At 36.2% G+C, this 15,569-nt stretch overlaps 1 protein-coding gene across 2 annotated transcripts; it reads left to right on the plus strand.

The window, feature by feature from the left end:
- The first annotated feature begins 373 nt into the window (after window positions 1-373).
- Window positions 374-15,563, plus strand: tdrd7a (tudor domain containing 7 a). 2 transcript variants are annotated; one of them, XM_051905329.1, is made up of 18 exons: window positions 374-801; window positions 1,521-1,728; window positions 1,985-2,129; window positions 3,240-3,399; window positions 3,476-3,555; window positions 5,020-5,198; window positions 6,160-6,590; window positions 6,932-7,195; window positions 7,295-7,481; window positions 8,530-8,641; window positions 8,732-8,934; window positions 9,050-9,184; window positions 9,277-9,360; window positions 10,958-11,092; window positions 11,280-11,390; window positions 13,176-13,606; window positions 13,725-13,885; window positions 14,837-15,563. In XM_051905329.1, exons 2-18 carry the CDS (start codon window positions 1,522-1,524, stop codon window positions 15,055-15,057), a joined length of 3,246 nt encoding a protein of 1,081 aa, XP_051761289.1. In that variant the 5' UTR covers window positions 374-801; window position 1,521; the 3' UTR covers window positions 15,058-15,563. The 2 variants fall into 2 exon arrangements, with proteins under 2 accessions (XP_051761289.1, XP_051761286.1); XM_051905326.1 differs by having other exon boundaries at window positions 374-574.
- The last annotated feature ends 6 nt before the right edge of the window (window positions 15,564-15,569 follow it).

Here is a 15,569-nt window from a genome sequence, read left to right on the forward strand (position 1 = left end):
AGTGATACGGAAGAGGTGACAGTAACATGTCTAGGCCCATTCATCCATTAGTAGAAATAGTATTAGAAAAAATTTTCTGAAGCTTAAGCTTATTCTCCACTGATTCCTTAGTGAACAGTTTTTAAATTTAGTTAGTCAGAGGTGGGTTGTGTGTGAGCACATGACTGTCATCACCCTGAATTCTCACAGCATGAGTTTTATTTATCACTTTTGCCTTTACAGAGCAAGATTACCCATTTTAATAGGTGTTTACAATACTAAATCCTGAAAAAGAATGTTCTACTCTTTATCTTAAAGGATTGCTGGCTGGCCCTTCAATCTAGTCTAGTCAGGGACATTTGGATTTATTTATTTATTTGTTTGTTTGTTAAGTAAATACAATAGAATAGTAAATAACGTACTTGGATTCAGCTGAATTATTTTATTTTATTTATTTATTTTTTGGGCTTTCTGACATTTGACCTCAGTCCATTTTCAGATGACGACGTATGACGTACCTGGAGAGATAGCAAATACACGTGCGTGGCGCGCGATATTAAACGGCTAAATTAGTGTGAAGAGAAAAAGCAATCAGGTGAGTTTAATTAACAGTACTTCCCTTAATAATGTTTTGGTCATGTTTTTATGATTTTGGGAATAAAGTTTCTTTACAAGTTAAAAGAAACTGAATTATAAAGTTAAATCAGTTGCCTGTACCTTGCTTAGCTAGTTAATTAACGTTACTGTCTGATGAAAGTTAGCTTCCTCTGTTCCCGCCTGTCTCCTTTCTGATATTTGAGTGATTAAATGCTTATGTTTTTCGTAAGTGTAAGGTTATCTTGGCTGATACCTACTACCAAAATTAGTCTGGCTTTAAAATATACAATTTTGTAAACTGTGTTTTTGAGGGGATGTTTGTAATATTAATATATATGACATAAAAAAACAAAACAAGCATTACTTTTGACATGAAAATGATTTCAGTCTCAGGGTCGATGAGAAATAAGTTTATAAGAGTTTATGTAAGAGTTTTATAAGTTCATAATATTCATGTATGTTCATACATTTTTGGAAAACTAAGTGAGTAAAAAACATGAATAACTTTTTCAACAACAATAAAATTTAAATTAATGTGTGTACACCGCTTAATCGTTATTTTCAAAAAAAAATAGTGTTTTATATGTGTGTATATATATATATATATATATATATATATATATATATATATATATAATCAAACGTTTTCCTGGGGTTAGTCCATTTGACCTGAATGTTTCATTGTGAATATTGACATTGTTCTGTTATACACAACTTTAGTTTGATGGGTCACTCTATTATTATGTAGACTCGAAACATTCATTAATTACAAAGCATATCAGTCTCACAGTAAGATGCCTACCTAGACAGTATTGTTGAGTAGCTCATAACTCATCTGACTCCAAATGTGCCTGTGATGCCCAAAATCCTATCTAGGTTGGCAACTTATTAGGTTACAAAAATGCTGTCTGCAGTCATTCAATTGGCTTTGTGTTTGAGTGCAGGATGAGTGACGTGGAGTTGGTGAAAAAGATGCTTCGAGCTGTTCTTCAGAGCAGTAAGCACGGTGTGGCCATGGCCCGCCTGCAGGGAGATTACCGGGCTCTGACAGGAGAGATGATTCCTTACCGGCAGTTTGGCCATGCCAATCTAGAGAGCTTTCTGCGCAGCATTCCTGGTGTGGTGCGGCTTGAACGCTCCATTGCTGGAGAGGTGATGCAGTCAGTTTATCTGTTAATAGACCACTTATCTTTTGTTTACAAATGCTGTGTGCATGGACTTCAGGCTATGTGAAAACAAAAACATCATTGAGATTTTATATAAATAGGCCATGGTGAACCGACTTCAGATTTTTGTGAATCGACAGTTACATTTTTCCTTCTCCAACTGGGAATTTGTGTGTTTGTGATATTTATGCCAAAAAGTAGAAACCAAACTATAATGTGTCAGACTTTGTCTATGTTTGTAGGTCATGTGTTTTGCTGGTGTGTGTGAGGAGACGGCACACATCGCGCAGCTGGTCGCCCGGCAGAAGAATGTGAAGAAGTCCGGCTGCTCTAAATTGCTGAACTTCCAAATGAGAGCAAAGTCTTCCTCTTTGTTTTCATATAACGGTAACTCACATGCACAAACAAAAGAAAAGAGAGATGCTGTTTGGCTGATATAATGTCCTTTTTGTCGTTCATTTCAGTCAAGATTTGCATTTCATAATGTCACATTTTTTCTAACTTGCTTTAAAAAATTTTTAAAATAAATTGCTTCTGTTTTCACTATTTCCTAATCACTCGTTTTTCTAGCTTGTGCTATTCTAGGTGACTTTTGAATTGCTTTTGAGTTCCCGTGCTTCATCTCAGAGTCAGACAGCTGCCTTTAGAAATGCTTCGAACAACTCAGAACGTCAGTGGAGAAAGGCATATAGTTCATCATAACATCGTAATATACATCATATACATAACTCGCCCACTATATTGCTAAATGTACGCGACTTTTCATATCAACAGGAAAATACTCAGAGATAAACTGGCTTCTATTGAGACTCCCCTGTTTCGCAGCATAGTTAATGATATGCTAAAGCCTGCCTGCATGTTGATGTGATTGGTTGCAAGGTAGTTTGTAACGTCAGAAACACCGGTGATTTCAAAGTGCATTTTTGAGTCTGTCTTTGGTTCGCTGCAGTTTTAAGGAGAAAATACTCAACAATGGTGCTGACTTATGAATTTGCACATGGTTTGTCTTAAAGCTAATTAAAAACACCACATAGACACACAAACAACAGTAAAAACTTGATTTTCACAAAAGGGGGTCTTTAAGCTTAATTTGTGTGAGGTGCAAAACCTTAAATGGATTTTTATTCTTTTTTGTCTGTTACAAAGTCAAATGGTTTTCTTTAGTTGTAAAACAAGTTTTTTTTTTTTTTTTTTTTTTTTTAAACGCTTCACCTTTAAAGAGCATGTTAATCACATTAATCAAGTTAATGGGATTAACTCTGACATTGAAAATCTTAGTTTGTGTGCCCACGTCCCATGAGAGCGCTTATTAAAGGGTTTAATGCCGTGCCTTTGCCCACCAAGCTTGTCTGTATATGTGTGCTGGCTATATCTGTGGCAGTCGGTCACCGTTGCGCTCTAATGCCACAAACTGTTTAGCATCCTTCAGACCGTCATGTAGCCCTTCGAGGTATGTGCTTGTTTATTGATGTGGTTTAACTGTTTTGGTCTTCGCAGTCAAACCTCGCTTGTCTCTGCGGCAACCGGGACACATGACTCATCCCGCTCGAGGCACCGCATCCAAATCTAGTTTTTACCATAACCAGCGCCAGCTTTACAGTACCGACCTCCCCTCCTCCCGGGCTCCTTCTCGGCAACAGAACTGGAAATCACCAGGGTGAGTGACGTGAGACAAAACACTTGTGAGCACTAAAACATTCTCAATACATTCATCCCAACACTTGTGATTTCAGGTTAGGGGGGACTACATTTGTACCCAGCAAGATCAATACGGAAATAAAGACTTCCCCTTATAAGAGCAGTGGGATACCAGGTAAACCACATGTTTTGCCCTTTCAAAAATATTTGTATTTTCTTCATGACAACGGTAATGTTTATGTTGGCCCAGATACAGTGTTTTATTTAGGCAGAACCGAAGCCTGAAACTAGAGTTGCGTGATTCTGAATAAATTGAAAATCACAATATATATATATATATATATATATATATGTAATATTTTTGTTTAAAGTAAAGAACACGATTCTGAATAGACAACTAAACAAATAACATGAAATTTACTAGAGGTTCTGACAAAATGTTAACTGCTGCAGTCTATTTAAAATGTTTAATTAATATTAATCTGTTTGTTTGAATGAGTGATTCAATGACTCACTTGTTTCATTACTGGATGAATCAGCGTCTCTTGAATGAATGATTCAATGCCAAATAATTTTAACTCACTTGTCACCACCTACTGGCGTAACGATGTAATCGATACAATTGTTATCTGATTTGCTCTATTTTGATCGCTTTTGTAGACATCAGTGTTTATATCTGAAATATAAACTTTTATCCCAGTATTTCTGTGATATTTTGAATATTTGTAACACAGAAATAACAATACTGTGTGGCTGAAAAAGACTGTTGAAGCTGTTTCATACCTAGATGCCTAACTGCTTTCTCTTGCTCAGCGGCAGCACCAACACAGATTTGAATGTTCCGGTGTGATTTTGTCAAAGGTTTAATAGATATGGCACTGAAACCTAAACTTATCACTAAGTCTAATGATTGACACCTAGGGTTTATTTTTCTCATTTTTCTTCATAGATTGTCACTGTAGAGTGCTGCAGGAATAAATCATAAAACCTGGAAAAAGTTAGCATTTTTACTTTTTTGTTCCATTGTTAGTCAATGGATTTTTTTGAATGGGGGTTTGGTTAAATTCCTAAAATAAGGTTTATGGTTAACACAAGCTCAGTACATTTTCAGTTTTTTTTTCCAAGACACAAAATACATCAGTAATAGCCCACAAGTGACTACATGGGACTACAGAGGCTCTTGGGACATTAAACGTCATCAGACTGTCCTATTCAGAAATTTTAAATGAAAGATTGAAAGTTGTCACAAGTTTAGTTGTGGTGACGTTGCAGTCATGTATCTGGTGTAGTTCGCTTATGGCCTAACTTTTGCTCTTTACTACTGCCATATTTAGAATTCATAGTTTGAGTTAATTTCTGAAGATTAACCTGAACAAAACCTGTAAGCCTCATAAACTTTTGTTTGTCATAGAGCCTATTTTCTGCAATAATCCAAAAGCCATTTGGAACATCCTATTGGCTTTTTGTCTAGGGAACCAGGGTGGAGGTAACTTCTGGGTTGGCCTACAAAAATATTTCATCACTGCAGCACTGTATTGTCCTCAGGATATGCTACTTCACTTTTATAATCTTTTTTTTTTTTTTTTTTTTTTTTTTTTTATATCAATTTAAGTGTGACGTTTGTTTCTGTTTTCTTCAGCTCAGCAAAAGCCTGTAAACCATGCTGATGTTGAGGTGGTTCAGGGTCGACTCAAACAGCTTTTGCAGAAGTACAGCAGTGGAGTCTGGCTGTCCAAAATCCCTCAGCTCTATAGGAATATGTTCCAGGAAGAGCTCCACATGCACAAAGAAGTGGAGACGTGGACGCACATCTGCACTGTACGAAAACTGAAATACACAAACACATGCTGACTGCTAAAATCACACTGTACCCATTAATCTGTCTACATGATCAAATTACAATAAGTTCTTGATCAGGGTTATTATTGTTAACTAAAACTATTAAAACTGGTTTTGTTAATTGAAATGGAGCTGAAATTAAAATGTAAGTATTAGCTTGAAAATCTCAAACTAAACGAAAATGAAAACAATTTGCCTTGGCAACTAAGTAAATTTAAACTAAAGTAGTAATATTGAAACACTAGTAAAAATGTCAAAAGGTATGACATGAGGATAAAAAAATGATGACACCTTATACTTTTGGGTGATCGATTTCCGAGAAACTTTGTTCAAAGTGGATCAGGCCGGGTGCCACAACACATTTTTAGAGTGAATAAGAGGGAGATTTGAAGAGAGACTGTAGAAAACGAGATGGCTGAGAGACATTACAAAAGAGAAAAGGTCAGAGGAATATCACTGGAAAAAGAAGGGTTATGATCAGACAAGAGCTTTAGGAGCTGCGTTAATATTAGAAAAGCTTTCCAGCTCGGGAGAGCCTGAAGATGCAGAGGTTGTGTTGTTTCTGCTCCATACGCGAGTAACATTGGTTTTGCTATGTTTCACAGAAACAAGATATGCTGTTGTTGTAACAAACTCTTGCTTATATATATTCTCTTGTGTACTGTATGTTCATTTGTTCTTCCTTGTCATTTTTTTTTTTTTCATCTTCGCTTTATTTTTCTTCACTTCAGCTATGATAAAGAGACATCCTCTCTTGCATTGCATGTTCATATATTTTGGGGGCGGAGCAATGAAGGGAGGGGTGTGTTTGTTTGGGTTGATTTCAATTATCAAGTGTTTTTCAGAAATTACTTACTGAACCTTATAATGTAGTAAAGATGGTGACTATTGTTATATGATAAATGATCATTTTGTTTTCTTTGTCTCTGCTGTCCTTTAGGTTGAAAAGCCAGGCAGCAATAACATAGTGGACCGCCTGGTGTATCCAGTCTTGGACCCTGCCCCAAAACCAAGCACTGTGCCTGCTGTAGCTCCATGCAAGCAGTCTCCTAACACTGCGTCTTGGAAACAGCCAACACCTGCCCAGCAAACTACCCGCATCCTCAGAACTCTTGCCATTAACATTCCTCCTTCAACCCAGAAATCCCAAACACTCTTGAGCCCAACATCGCCCAACTCCACCATGATGGATTTTACTCTCCCCGAAACACCCAAAGCTCAACCCAACGCACTCATCACCCCTCCCTCCACCCCGCCCTCTCACCAGCCTCTGACTCCAGAGATCAAGCAGAAGCTGCGGCAGCTGCTCAATAAATACAGCCAGGGCCTGTGGGCTCATGCACTTCCACAGCTTTTCCAGGAGGCCTTTGGGTGAGATGCTATGCTGTATACTGTATATTTGTATAGTGCACTCCATACTATTTTCAGTATGCAATGGAAATTTCGAACAGAAGTCCATTTATCATTAAAATACTATAATTTAGATTGTTTACATTTTTTAAAAAAAAGTTGTATAAACTGTAATTTTTGGCTATCCAAACAAAAATAAATCAAGAAAAAATTGCATACTGCTAAAATATTATGAATGTGGTTTATTAGCATGCTGTTCTTAACTGCAGCTGTAATTAAAAATATGCATATCATCATGTGAATGAAAAATTAAAATTTTTTTTTTTTTTTTTTTTTTTTTTTAACTTTGTCTTGTCTCTCAGGTGCGAGTTTCCGCAGTATGTGTTGGAGGATCTGTCTTTGTTGGCAGATGCGTGTATGGTTGAATACCCCATGCCGGACAATCGAAAGAGAGCCATACTGTACACACTACCATGCCAGGTGCAGACGCAGCCCCGTCCTCGCCCACCACCACTGGTTATGCTCTGTGCCAGCAATCCACATGTGCCTCCTCTGATTATCCCAGCGACAGAGTTTCTATCTGTTTTGGTGATGGAGGTCAGCAGCACCAACAACGTTGTTCTCAGGTAATGCTCACAAAACCAATATTTTACTGTTAGATATAAGATGAATCTCTAGTTCTATTATTTAAGGTTGTGGATTCATGATGGTGTCTTATTTTTCAGGTTTGTGGGGGATGGATACTCTAAAGCTCTGGAGGTGATGGAGGAGGCCATGCTTCAATTCTATAATACAGTTGGAGCTGGAATTCGTCTTCTCTCCCCAAAAACTGGACAACTGGTGGCGGTTACTATGGAGGAAGATGCAGTACTGAGAGCTCAGGTCCACCAGGTCACAGAGGACAACGTGAAGGTACCAGACTCTTCTGTATCCACTTCTGTATCCACTTTATTGACAACTTAAGAGCAGGTATGGCCATTTGTAACTTGAATGTGTGAGACTTCTTGTGTCATCTGTTTCCACTTATTTTAGCTGTCCAAAAACTCTTGTTACGCTGCTTGATATTAAAAACTGGTATTTGTTATTATATTATTTTAATTTAACATAATTATAAATACATTATGTTGATCAAAGTTTTAACATTTACTAGACTTCATCTATTGATGCACCGATTTTTTTTTTTTTTTTTTTTTTAAACAAGTAAACTGGTCAATTACGATAGCAGTTGCTGATTTTTTTTTTTCTTTTTTTTTTTTCTTCTTCAAGCTAATTTCTTTTATTTGCTCTATAACAGGCAAACTGGCTTTAAACAAATATATAGCCATTTGAAATTAGAGGCGACCACTGCATTTTAATCCAAAGAAAGGTGCTACACACATGTAGCATGAGCAATTGTTTTTGATTTGAATTAGATTGTATTATTTTCAAGATTTAAAGCAAAAACAGAATAGTCTGACTTTAGATTTGTGAAATTATGCTACAGTAGGTGGTGCTTATGGAACCGCTGTACACAAAGCACTTCCGTGTGTATCTAAGCGCTCGGTGAAGAGCCTCATTGATGTCTATTTACAACATGTTTTTGAAGCGTTGATCATTGTAGTCAATCACAGACATATATGTTGAGTGCGTACCGACCTGGTACCAAAGTCAGTACTTTTGACAACCCTATCATAGATCCATTCATATAAACCCCCACCCCCAATTCAATATTTATATTTTTATATTTTATATATATTTTAAGCATCTTTGTTCCCTTCTTTGTGTCTGTCTTCAGCATGTCCCATCTTTGAACTGTGTTAATGTCCTCTTTACAGACTGTGTAATATTTCCACACAAATGACACTTTGGGAAATGAATGCAAACTAAAAACCGTCCGGTTGCAATCGTGTGTTTGGAGCAAAAACCGCCCAGTTCCGATTTAAGGCCGGTGCATCTCTAACATCATCTTTCCTTTTCGTAGGTGTACTGTGTGGATCATGGGTTCTTTGAGGTGGTCAGCAGGAAGAAGATACTCCAGCTGAGGGATCAATTCCTGACTCTTCCCTTCCAGGCAACCACATGCCAACTTGCAGGTAACATTTATCAGAGGCCTTTGTGTATGTGTGAGAGAGCAATATGTTATGTAATTACTTTTTGTGATCACATTTACATGTGTTTCTCAGGTCTAGAGCCATTCAGTACAGATGCGGTAGTTCTGAAGACTCTGGAGTCATTAGCTGTTGGTCGTACGGTATTGGCTGAGATTGTGGAGCGAGAGGACACACCGCTAATTGTGCTATATGACACTTCTCAGAACGATGATGTCAATGTGAACGCTGTATGCTTGAAAGCCCTGCAGGATAAGTCCATGGAGAATCCTCTACAGGTCAATCATTAATAAAATCACAAAATTATTAAATTGGATTTTTCCAGAAAACAAAAAGGTATAAACTCACAAAATTAATGAATAATAATGTGTTTTTCCCCTCATGTCTCTTCAGGTGAACAGCGTGTACATAAACGTGTGTGTGACAAATGTGTGCTCTGATGGCAGTATTTACTGTCAGCTGCCTTCTCGAGGCCAGGCCAAACTTAAAGACATCATGGACAAGATTGAGTCACATTTCATCTCTCAGGTAAAACAATTAAATTCAGTGTTTTCAATTTTAGGCATCTGTTAGGTGTATATGATCGTGGGAGCATTAAATGTCTCTTATGTGTTTCTAAGTTAACATGGGAGCTGTTGGTGTCCAAACCGTTCTGCGGGAAAGTGTGTCTAGCTAAATACAAGGGCAAATGGGCGAGAGCAGAGGTGAGTAGACATTCTGCTTTTTCCTTTCATCACTCATGTTCTATCTTTGGAGTTAAATGTCCTCACACATAGGGTTGGGAATCAAAAATCGATTCCAATTCTGTAATCGGATACTTAAGGTCAGAATTGCACACTTTGTAATAAAATTAAAAATTCAATTCCACTTATCGATTCCTGTGTGCGCATTTTAATGTGATTTCAAACCATTTTCAAGTGCCAGAAGACTCGAAAGAGAACTCAATTCGACACAGAGAGCCACCTCATATAGTGCGCAATACTGAATTGAGTTCTTGAACGCATAAATACACACGAAATTGTCAAAATATCTTGGTAAACTCGTTTTTTTCTTAAGTGAACGTAAACAATTGAGAAAGAGAATGCATGTGTAACAGATATTGTATATTGTACATATAACAGTATATTGGATCCTGCATGAGGTCTTAAAGTGACAGCAGCCTAATAAACCTGCTGCAGTCTGTCATTAATGTTAACCATAGGACAAAAGAAAATGAAAATCACTTACTGATCTTGACTAAATAACTTTTGTAACTTTAAGGATTAATCTATCTATATTTTATTTATAAAAAGAAAACTATGCAGTTATTTTACATTTGATTACAATTTCTGTACCTGAACTTGTTTATTTGTGCTATTGCTAATTTGTTTTGTTGTTTTTATTTTATTACTATTTACTTGTTTTTAATAATTTTTGAAATTTATATTAGTTAGTCCAGTTGTTTTTTCTGTGATATTTTTGTTAAAACCATATGAAAATGTTAGTGTTCTTTAGGCTGCTGGTTTTTTTTTTTTTTTTTGTAAGCTGCTGATTTTTGTTCATGGAAATCATCTGCAACAAAACATTTTGCCAAAAGACACAGAATAAATATGTTTGATTTAAATGTTTGACAATGTTTTTATCTTACTAGAATCTAAAATAATCTGAATCGATAAGCAGAATCGCTAAAATTCAAACGATACCCAACTCTACTCACACATTTAAATTGGCATTTGGTTCAGTAAAAAAAAAAAAATTAGGGCTTCAAAATATATTGAAATTAAAATCAAAATCACAATATGGTTTAATGCAATTACCAAATTGCAAGGGCTGCAGTTTAATTAAATTTATCCGCTGGGGGTTTCAAAATGAAGCATGGCAATATGTTCATTTACACACATGAAGCTCATGATACGGTTTGCAGTAACATGCAACATGCAACACTCATTTCACTAGATTTGTAATGAGAAGTGTTTGTAAACCTCTTGACGATTAAGGAGAAACTTTAAGGACTCCCTGTGGTTTTCTTCCAAAATAAAAGCACATAGGTTTAATGTTTAAAAATGAAGAAATTTCTATGTGAATAATCAGCATTTGTATTTTATATGCAGATGTAATGCCCTACAAAATAACCTTTTCCAAATAGAGCTATTCAAGTCATTGAGTAAAAATTCCAGTTTTCATATCACAATTTGTTGCAGAAGAACTAAATATAGCAATTTTTAAAGATGTCGGGTTTTTTCCCCAGTGTTGTGCAGCCCTAGTGAAAATTAAATTTGTTCATTTGGTTATATGTAGAATGTGTGTTTCATCTGTGTGTAGATCATTAACCTTCATGGCAGCCAAGTGTTGGACATCTTGTTTTTGGATCTGGGACTTCCTGCTTCTCTGGAGGTCAGTGAGCTCAGAGAGATCCCGCCAATCTACCTCAGAGAGCTCATCACCATTCCATCTCAGGTACACACGTCTGTCTTTTTGCTCACTCATTTCCATTCATGCTCGTCACTTACTACAGATGTGCAGGTCATTGTCTAATTTACGTCATTTACGTTTTTGTTTTTTCTTGTTTTTGAATAATAAAATAGCTCAAATAACTCATTTAGATATGAATGAAAGTAATTGTTATATACTTCTGCCCCTATAGGCTATAAAGTGCCTCCTGGAGGATGTGAATGCAGATGGGGGTGTTTGGCCTCCTGAAGCTGTTTTATGGTTGAGAGAGACAGTCCTCAGCAAAGCCCCCAGTTGCATGAAGGTAGGTCTAAAGTAGGGATGCACGATATTTTGAAATCATTATGGCTTAGTGTAATAGTCAAGTCACCTTTTATTTATATAGCGCTTTTTACAATGCAGTTTCAAAGCAGCTTTACAGTGATAGAAAAATGTTACAAAGTTTGTTTTGGCTGTACAGCAGCTCTAGAAGAAAATGGTGTCATTGTCCAGCTTAAGTAAGTTCAGTATTGATTCATTTTTGTTGTAAAAATCATTAGTTATTAATTTAGTTCATTTATCTATACAGCAGCTCTGGAGAAAACAGTGATGTCATCGTCCAGCTCTGTTCAGTTCGCATGCAATGGTGTCAATGCAGGAAGATCAGTAATATTGTTGAATATTAAGTAATATTAGCTGGCTAGCCAGGCAAGTTTCAGATTAGTTTGCACCAATCCTGGGTTTTAGGTACCATGAAAATGACTTTGCTTTTAGCGGTGTTCATCACCATAGTAACTTATACTCCACAGCTAACCTGCTCCAGGGCAGGTTATGTTCTGGGTCAGAGATCTCAAACTGAAATTGGACCAATCAGATGTGAGCTAAGTGATACTGACACCTCCAAGGCAATAAAGTCACTCCCCCAGTTTCTCTTCCTCCAAATTAAAGGTCACTATATAGTAAAAAAAAAAAAAAAAAAAAATTTAACGATAAAATTGCCTGGATTTAATCATTACTTTATTATTTTTATGATTTATATATTATTTATATAATTATTATTATTATTATTATTAATCAATTACACACAAGCAATTTTAGTTTAACTGTTATTATTAGCATTTAGAATATTAATATATACAGATCATATGTAAAATAAATAAGCTGTAAATCAACTCTTTAAATATGACTACATGTGATCTTACATGTTTGAGTCTCATATAAACTAACTTCACAAGTTTCACTTACACTGATAGAGCAAGATCATTTCTTTTATTTGTCCACTTTCATGGACAAGTATTTTCTTTAGTGTAGAGAAGTGAACCACAGTTTCTCTCTGTTGCAAAGCATGTGATTGGCTCTTTGGCACTGATGTCACGCATTTATGTGCACGTGCTCCAAAAATTCAGGATCAAAGCCTGAGTTGACAGAGAAAGTTGATGATCAGCATCATGGTACCAACAAAGCCAGATTGGAGTGGTTTGGTTTTGTCAACTTGAAACTAATCCTGTAACCCTGAGTTTGTTCAACTACCATCATGGTACAGGCCCTGGGTTTGACTTTTGAAATTAAGAAACTACAATGTAAATATTGTAATATGACAGTTGTGCTATAAAATATTGTTGTTGTTAATAATAATAATAATATTATTATTATTATTATTATTATTATTATTAACTCTTTTTTTTTATTTATTTACAGTACAATAGTCATTACAATATATTACCTATATTGTTCATTATTTTTATTATTATTAATAATAATTATTATTTCATGGTTATAGAGGATGTCAAAAGCAGTGGGAATGTAGCCTTTGATTAATCAAATTTGAACACCCAAATTTTTCCTAGTTTTCTCAAATTGTTTAGATTGAAAAGGATAGTTTGCCCTAAAAAAAAAAAAAGACTTCAGATTAAAAAAGTTTTTATTATTATTATTATTATTATTATTATTATTATTATTTTGTAGATGCACTCCTCTACAAAATCAACCTAATAATTCTAGAATGAAATAGAGCTATTCAGGTCACCTAGTGAAAGTTCCTGTATTTACATGTTGCAGAAAAACTAAATATAGCTATGTCCATTTATTGGCATGTTTATTGTGTGTTTAGATAGTCAAGCTTGATGAGACCAGGACTGTGCATGTCTACCTCTTCAGTGGCACTGGAGCTCATGACCTTCAGAGCAGCATTAACCACCAGCTAGCCTCATGTCCATTCTGGCAACGGGGAGCCTACTTTAGCAAGATGGCCAGGGTTTCTGAAACTATCCTGCCAGAGGCAGGGGACAACCCCCATACATCTCCTACACAGTCTACTGCCCTCACACTGCCCCCTCAGATGGACTTGCCGCTTGTCGGGCAAAACATGGATGTGTTTGTGTCGGTTGCATGCCACCCTGGGCACTTTGTGCTACAGCCGTGGCAGGAGCTGTACAAGCTAGTAGTGCTGATGGGAGAGATGATCCTGTTCTACAATAAACAGGAAGTAACCCAAATCAACATCCAGAAAAATAGCGTCTACGCTGCCAAGATTGACAACAAGTGAGATCTGAATGGCACCTCTGATTGTAATTCCTCACCTGAATAACACAAGTAAATAAATTGTCTTTTTCTTTCTTTCTCACTAACTACTTCGTCACCTTGCTGTCTTTATCTATAGTTGGCATCGTGTTTTGGTAAAGGGCGTCCTGACCAATGGCTTAGTCTCTGTGTACGAACTGGATTATGGGAAGTACGAGTTGATCAACTATTCCCAGCTCCAACCACTCATCGATGAGTTCAGGCAGCTGCCATTCCAGGGCATTTTTGCTCAGCTGGCTGGTAAGAGAGAAGCCAGAGCCAAATGGAGCTCAAAACAAAATAATATTTTAATTATTTTGCAGCCACCTTCTAGTATTTGATAAACATACTGTATTTGCTCTGAAATGGCTGAAAGGATTATTTATCTTTCAGAGGAACCATACAGTATATTTCAGCCAAACACCCAATGTTGGAAAGTAGATTATTTAAAGGAAGTATGGTTACATTTTTTTTTTTTTTTTTTTTTTTAGCAAAACAAGGCTTTTTTACTAAAAGATCAAAAGTAAGAATATTTTGCTATATTACATATAATTTTTTTTCCCCACTTATGTCGTAATAACGAGATGTTGTTAAAATGACATCTTGTAATAAAGAGAAGTTATGTCATTAAATTGACATCTTGTTATAAAGAGATGTTATGTCCTTAAAACGACATATTTTTACATGACATGTACGAAATAAGCCTTGATCTGATCTATAATAGAGAATTTATATAGCTTAGATCAGTGCCTTTATCACACTTCACCGCATTCGAAAAGCAGAAGCAATAATAGCGTAAAATACCTTTTGATGCCTGTATCAATGGCATAGCATGAGATTGTTGTGATTTGGTGCAGTTCATCACAGATACTTCATCTAACAGGGCCTTCTGTGAACAGCTTTGAATGATTGTACAAATGAAGTGTGAAATCAGTGGTTAATAGCATCTCTGATTTAAATTGATTTCATAAAGTATATTTATCTTAAACGAGTCGTGACAAAAGGCTGATAGCATATTCTATCGGAAAATTAACAACCAAATAAAAATGTTAAAATCATCACAATACTGATCTGTATTGATGTTTTATGTTGTCGTCAAAATGGCAAATATATTGTAAATAATTGATGCATCACCCAGCCCAATTGCAAGTCACCTCAAAACTAATGCATGTATTAAAGCTTCTGATTTACATGTAAAATACTTGTTTTCAGGTGTCAAGCAAGGGGTCTGGTGTGAGGAAGCTTCTATGGTGTTCCGTAACCATGTTGAGAAAAAGCCGCTGGTGGCCCAGATCGAGTCAGTTGAGGAGGGGGAGTGGCCCTGGGAGCGCAAAATCTCTGTCTACCTAGTGGACACCACACAAGAGGAAAATGACATCTGGATCCACAACATTATGGTGGAGTTTTTAGATGAGATCAGCAGAGCTGCTTGAGACTGTTACGACTACCCTTTCCCAGAACCATGCTGAAACCTTGAGCCTGAAGAAATCTAGCTCTAGAATTCAAGAGCGTTGACTCTGGATGTGTTTGGTGGGCTCATTTTATTTAATTGTTCTCAAATTGTTTCAGTTATTGTTCCGAGCGCCATGGGAAAGAGATTTCTTTACCTGTTTTTGCTGTTATGATAAATAATAATATTATATCATTGCCAAATTAACTTGTTATTGCCTGAACAGCTTCCCTTTCTGTGTCTTTACAATAGGGCCATTTGTCTTGGAGTAATTTGATTTATTTATGTTTTTGTGTGAGACACTACTGCTTGTATTGTTAAAACTCTTGATTTTGCACTTTGGTTTGTTTGCTGTGGTCATATTGTGTGTTTTCAGAAAAGAAAATGGCCTAACTGTAAAAAGAACATTTGTATTTAGGTTCTCATGTTTGTTTTATTTCCGAGTTAACATTTGGTTCGAGCCATTAAACGAAAAGACAACACGAAACACTTGTG

Source organism: Ctenopharyngodon idella, chromosome 1 (genome assembly GCF_019924925.1).
Source record: "Ctenopharyngodon idella isolate HZGC_01 chromosome 1, HZGC01, whole genome shotgun sequence".
Lineage (NCBI taxonomy): Eukaryota > Metazoa > Chordata > Actinopteri > Cypriniformes > Xenocyprididae > Ctenopharyngodon > Ctenopharyngodon idella.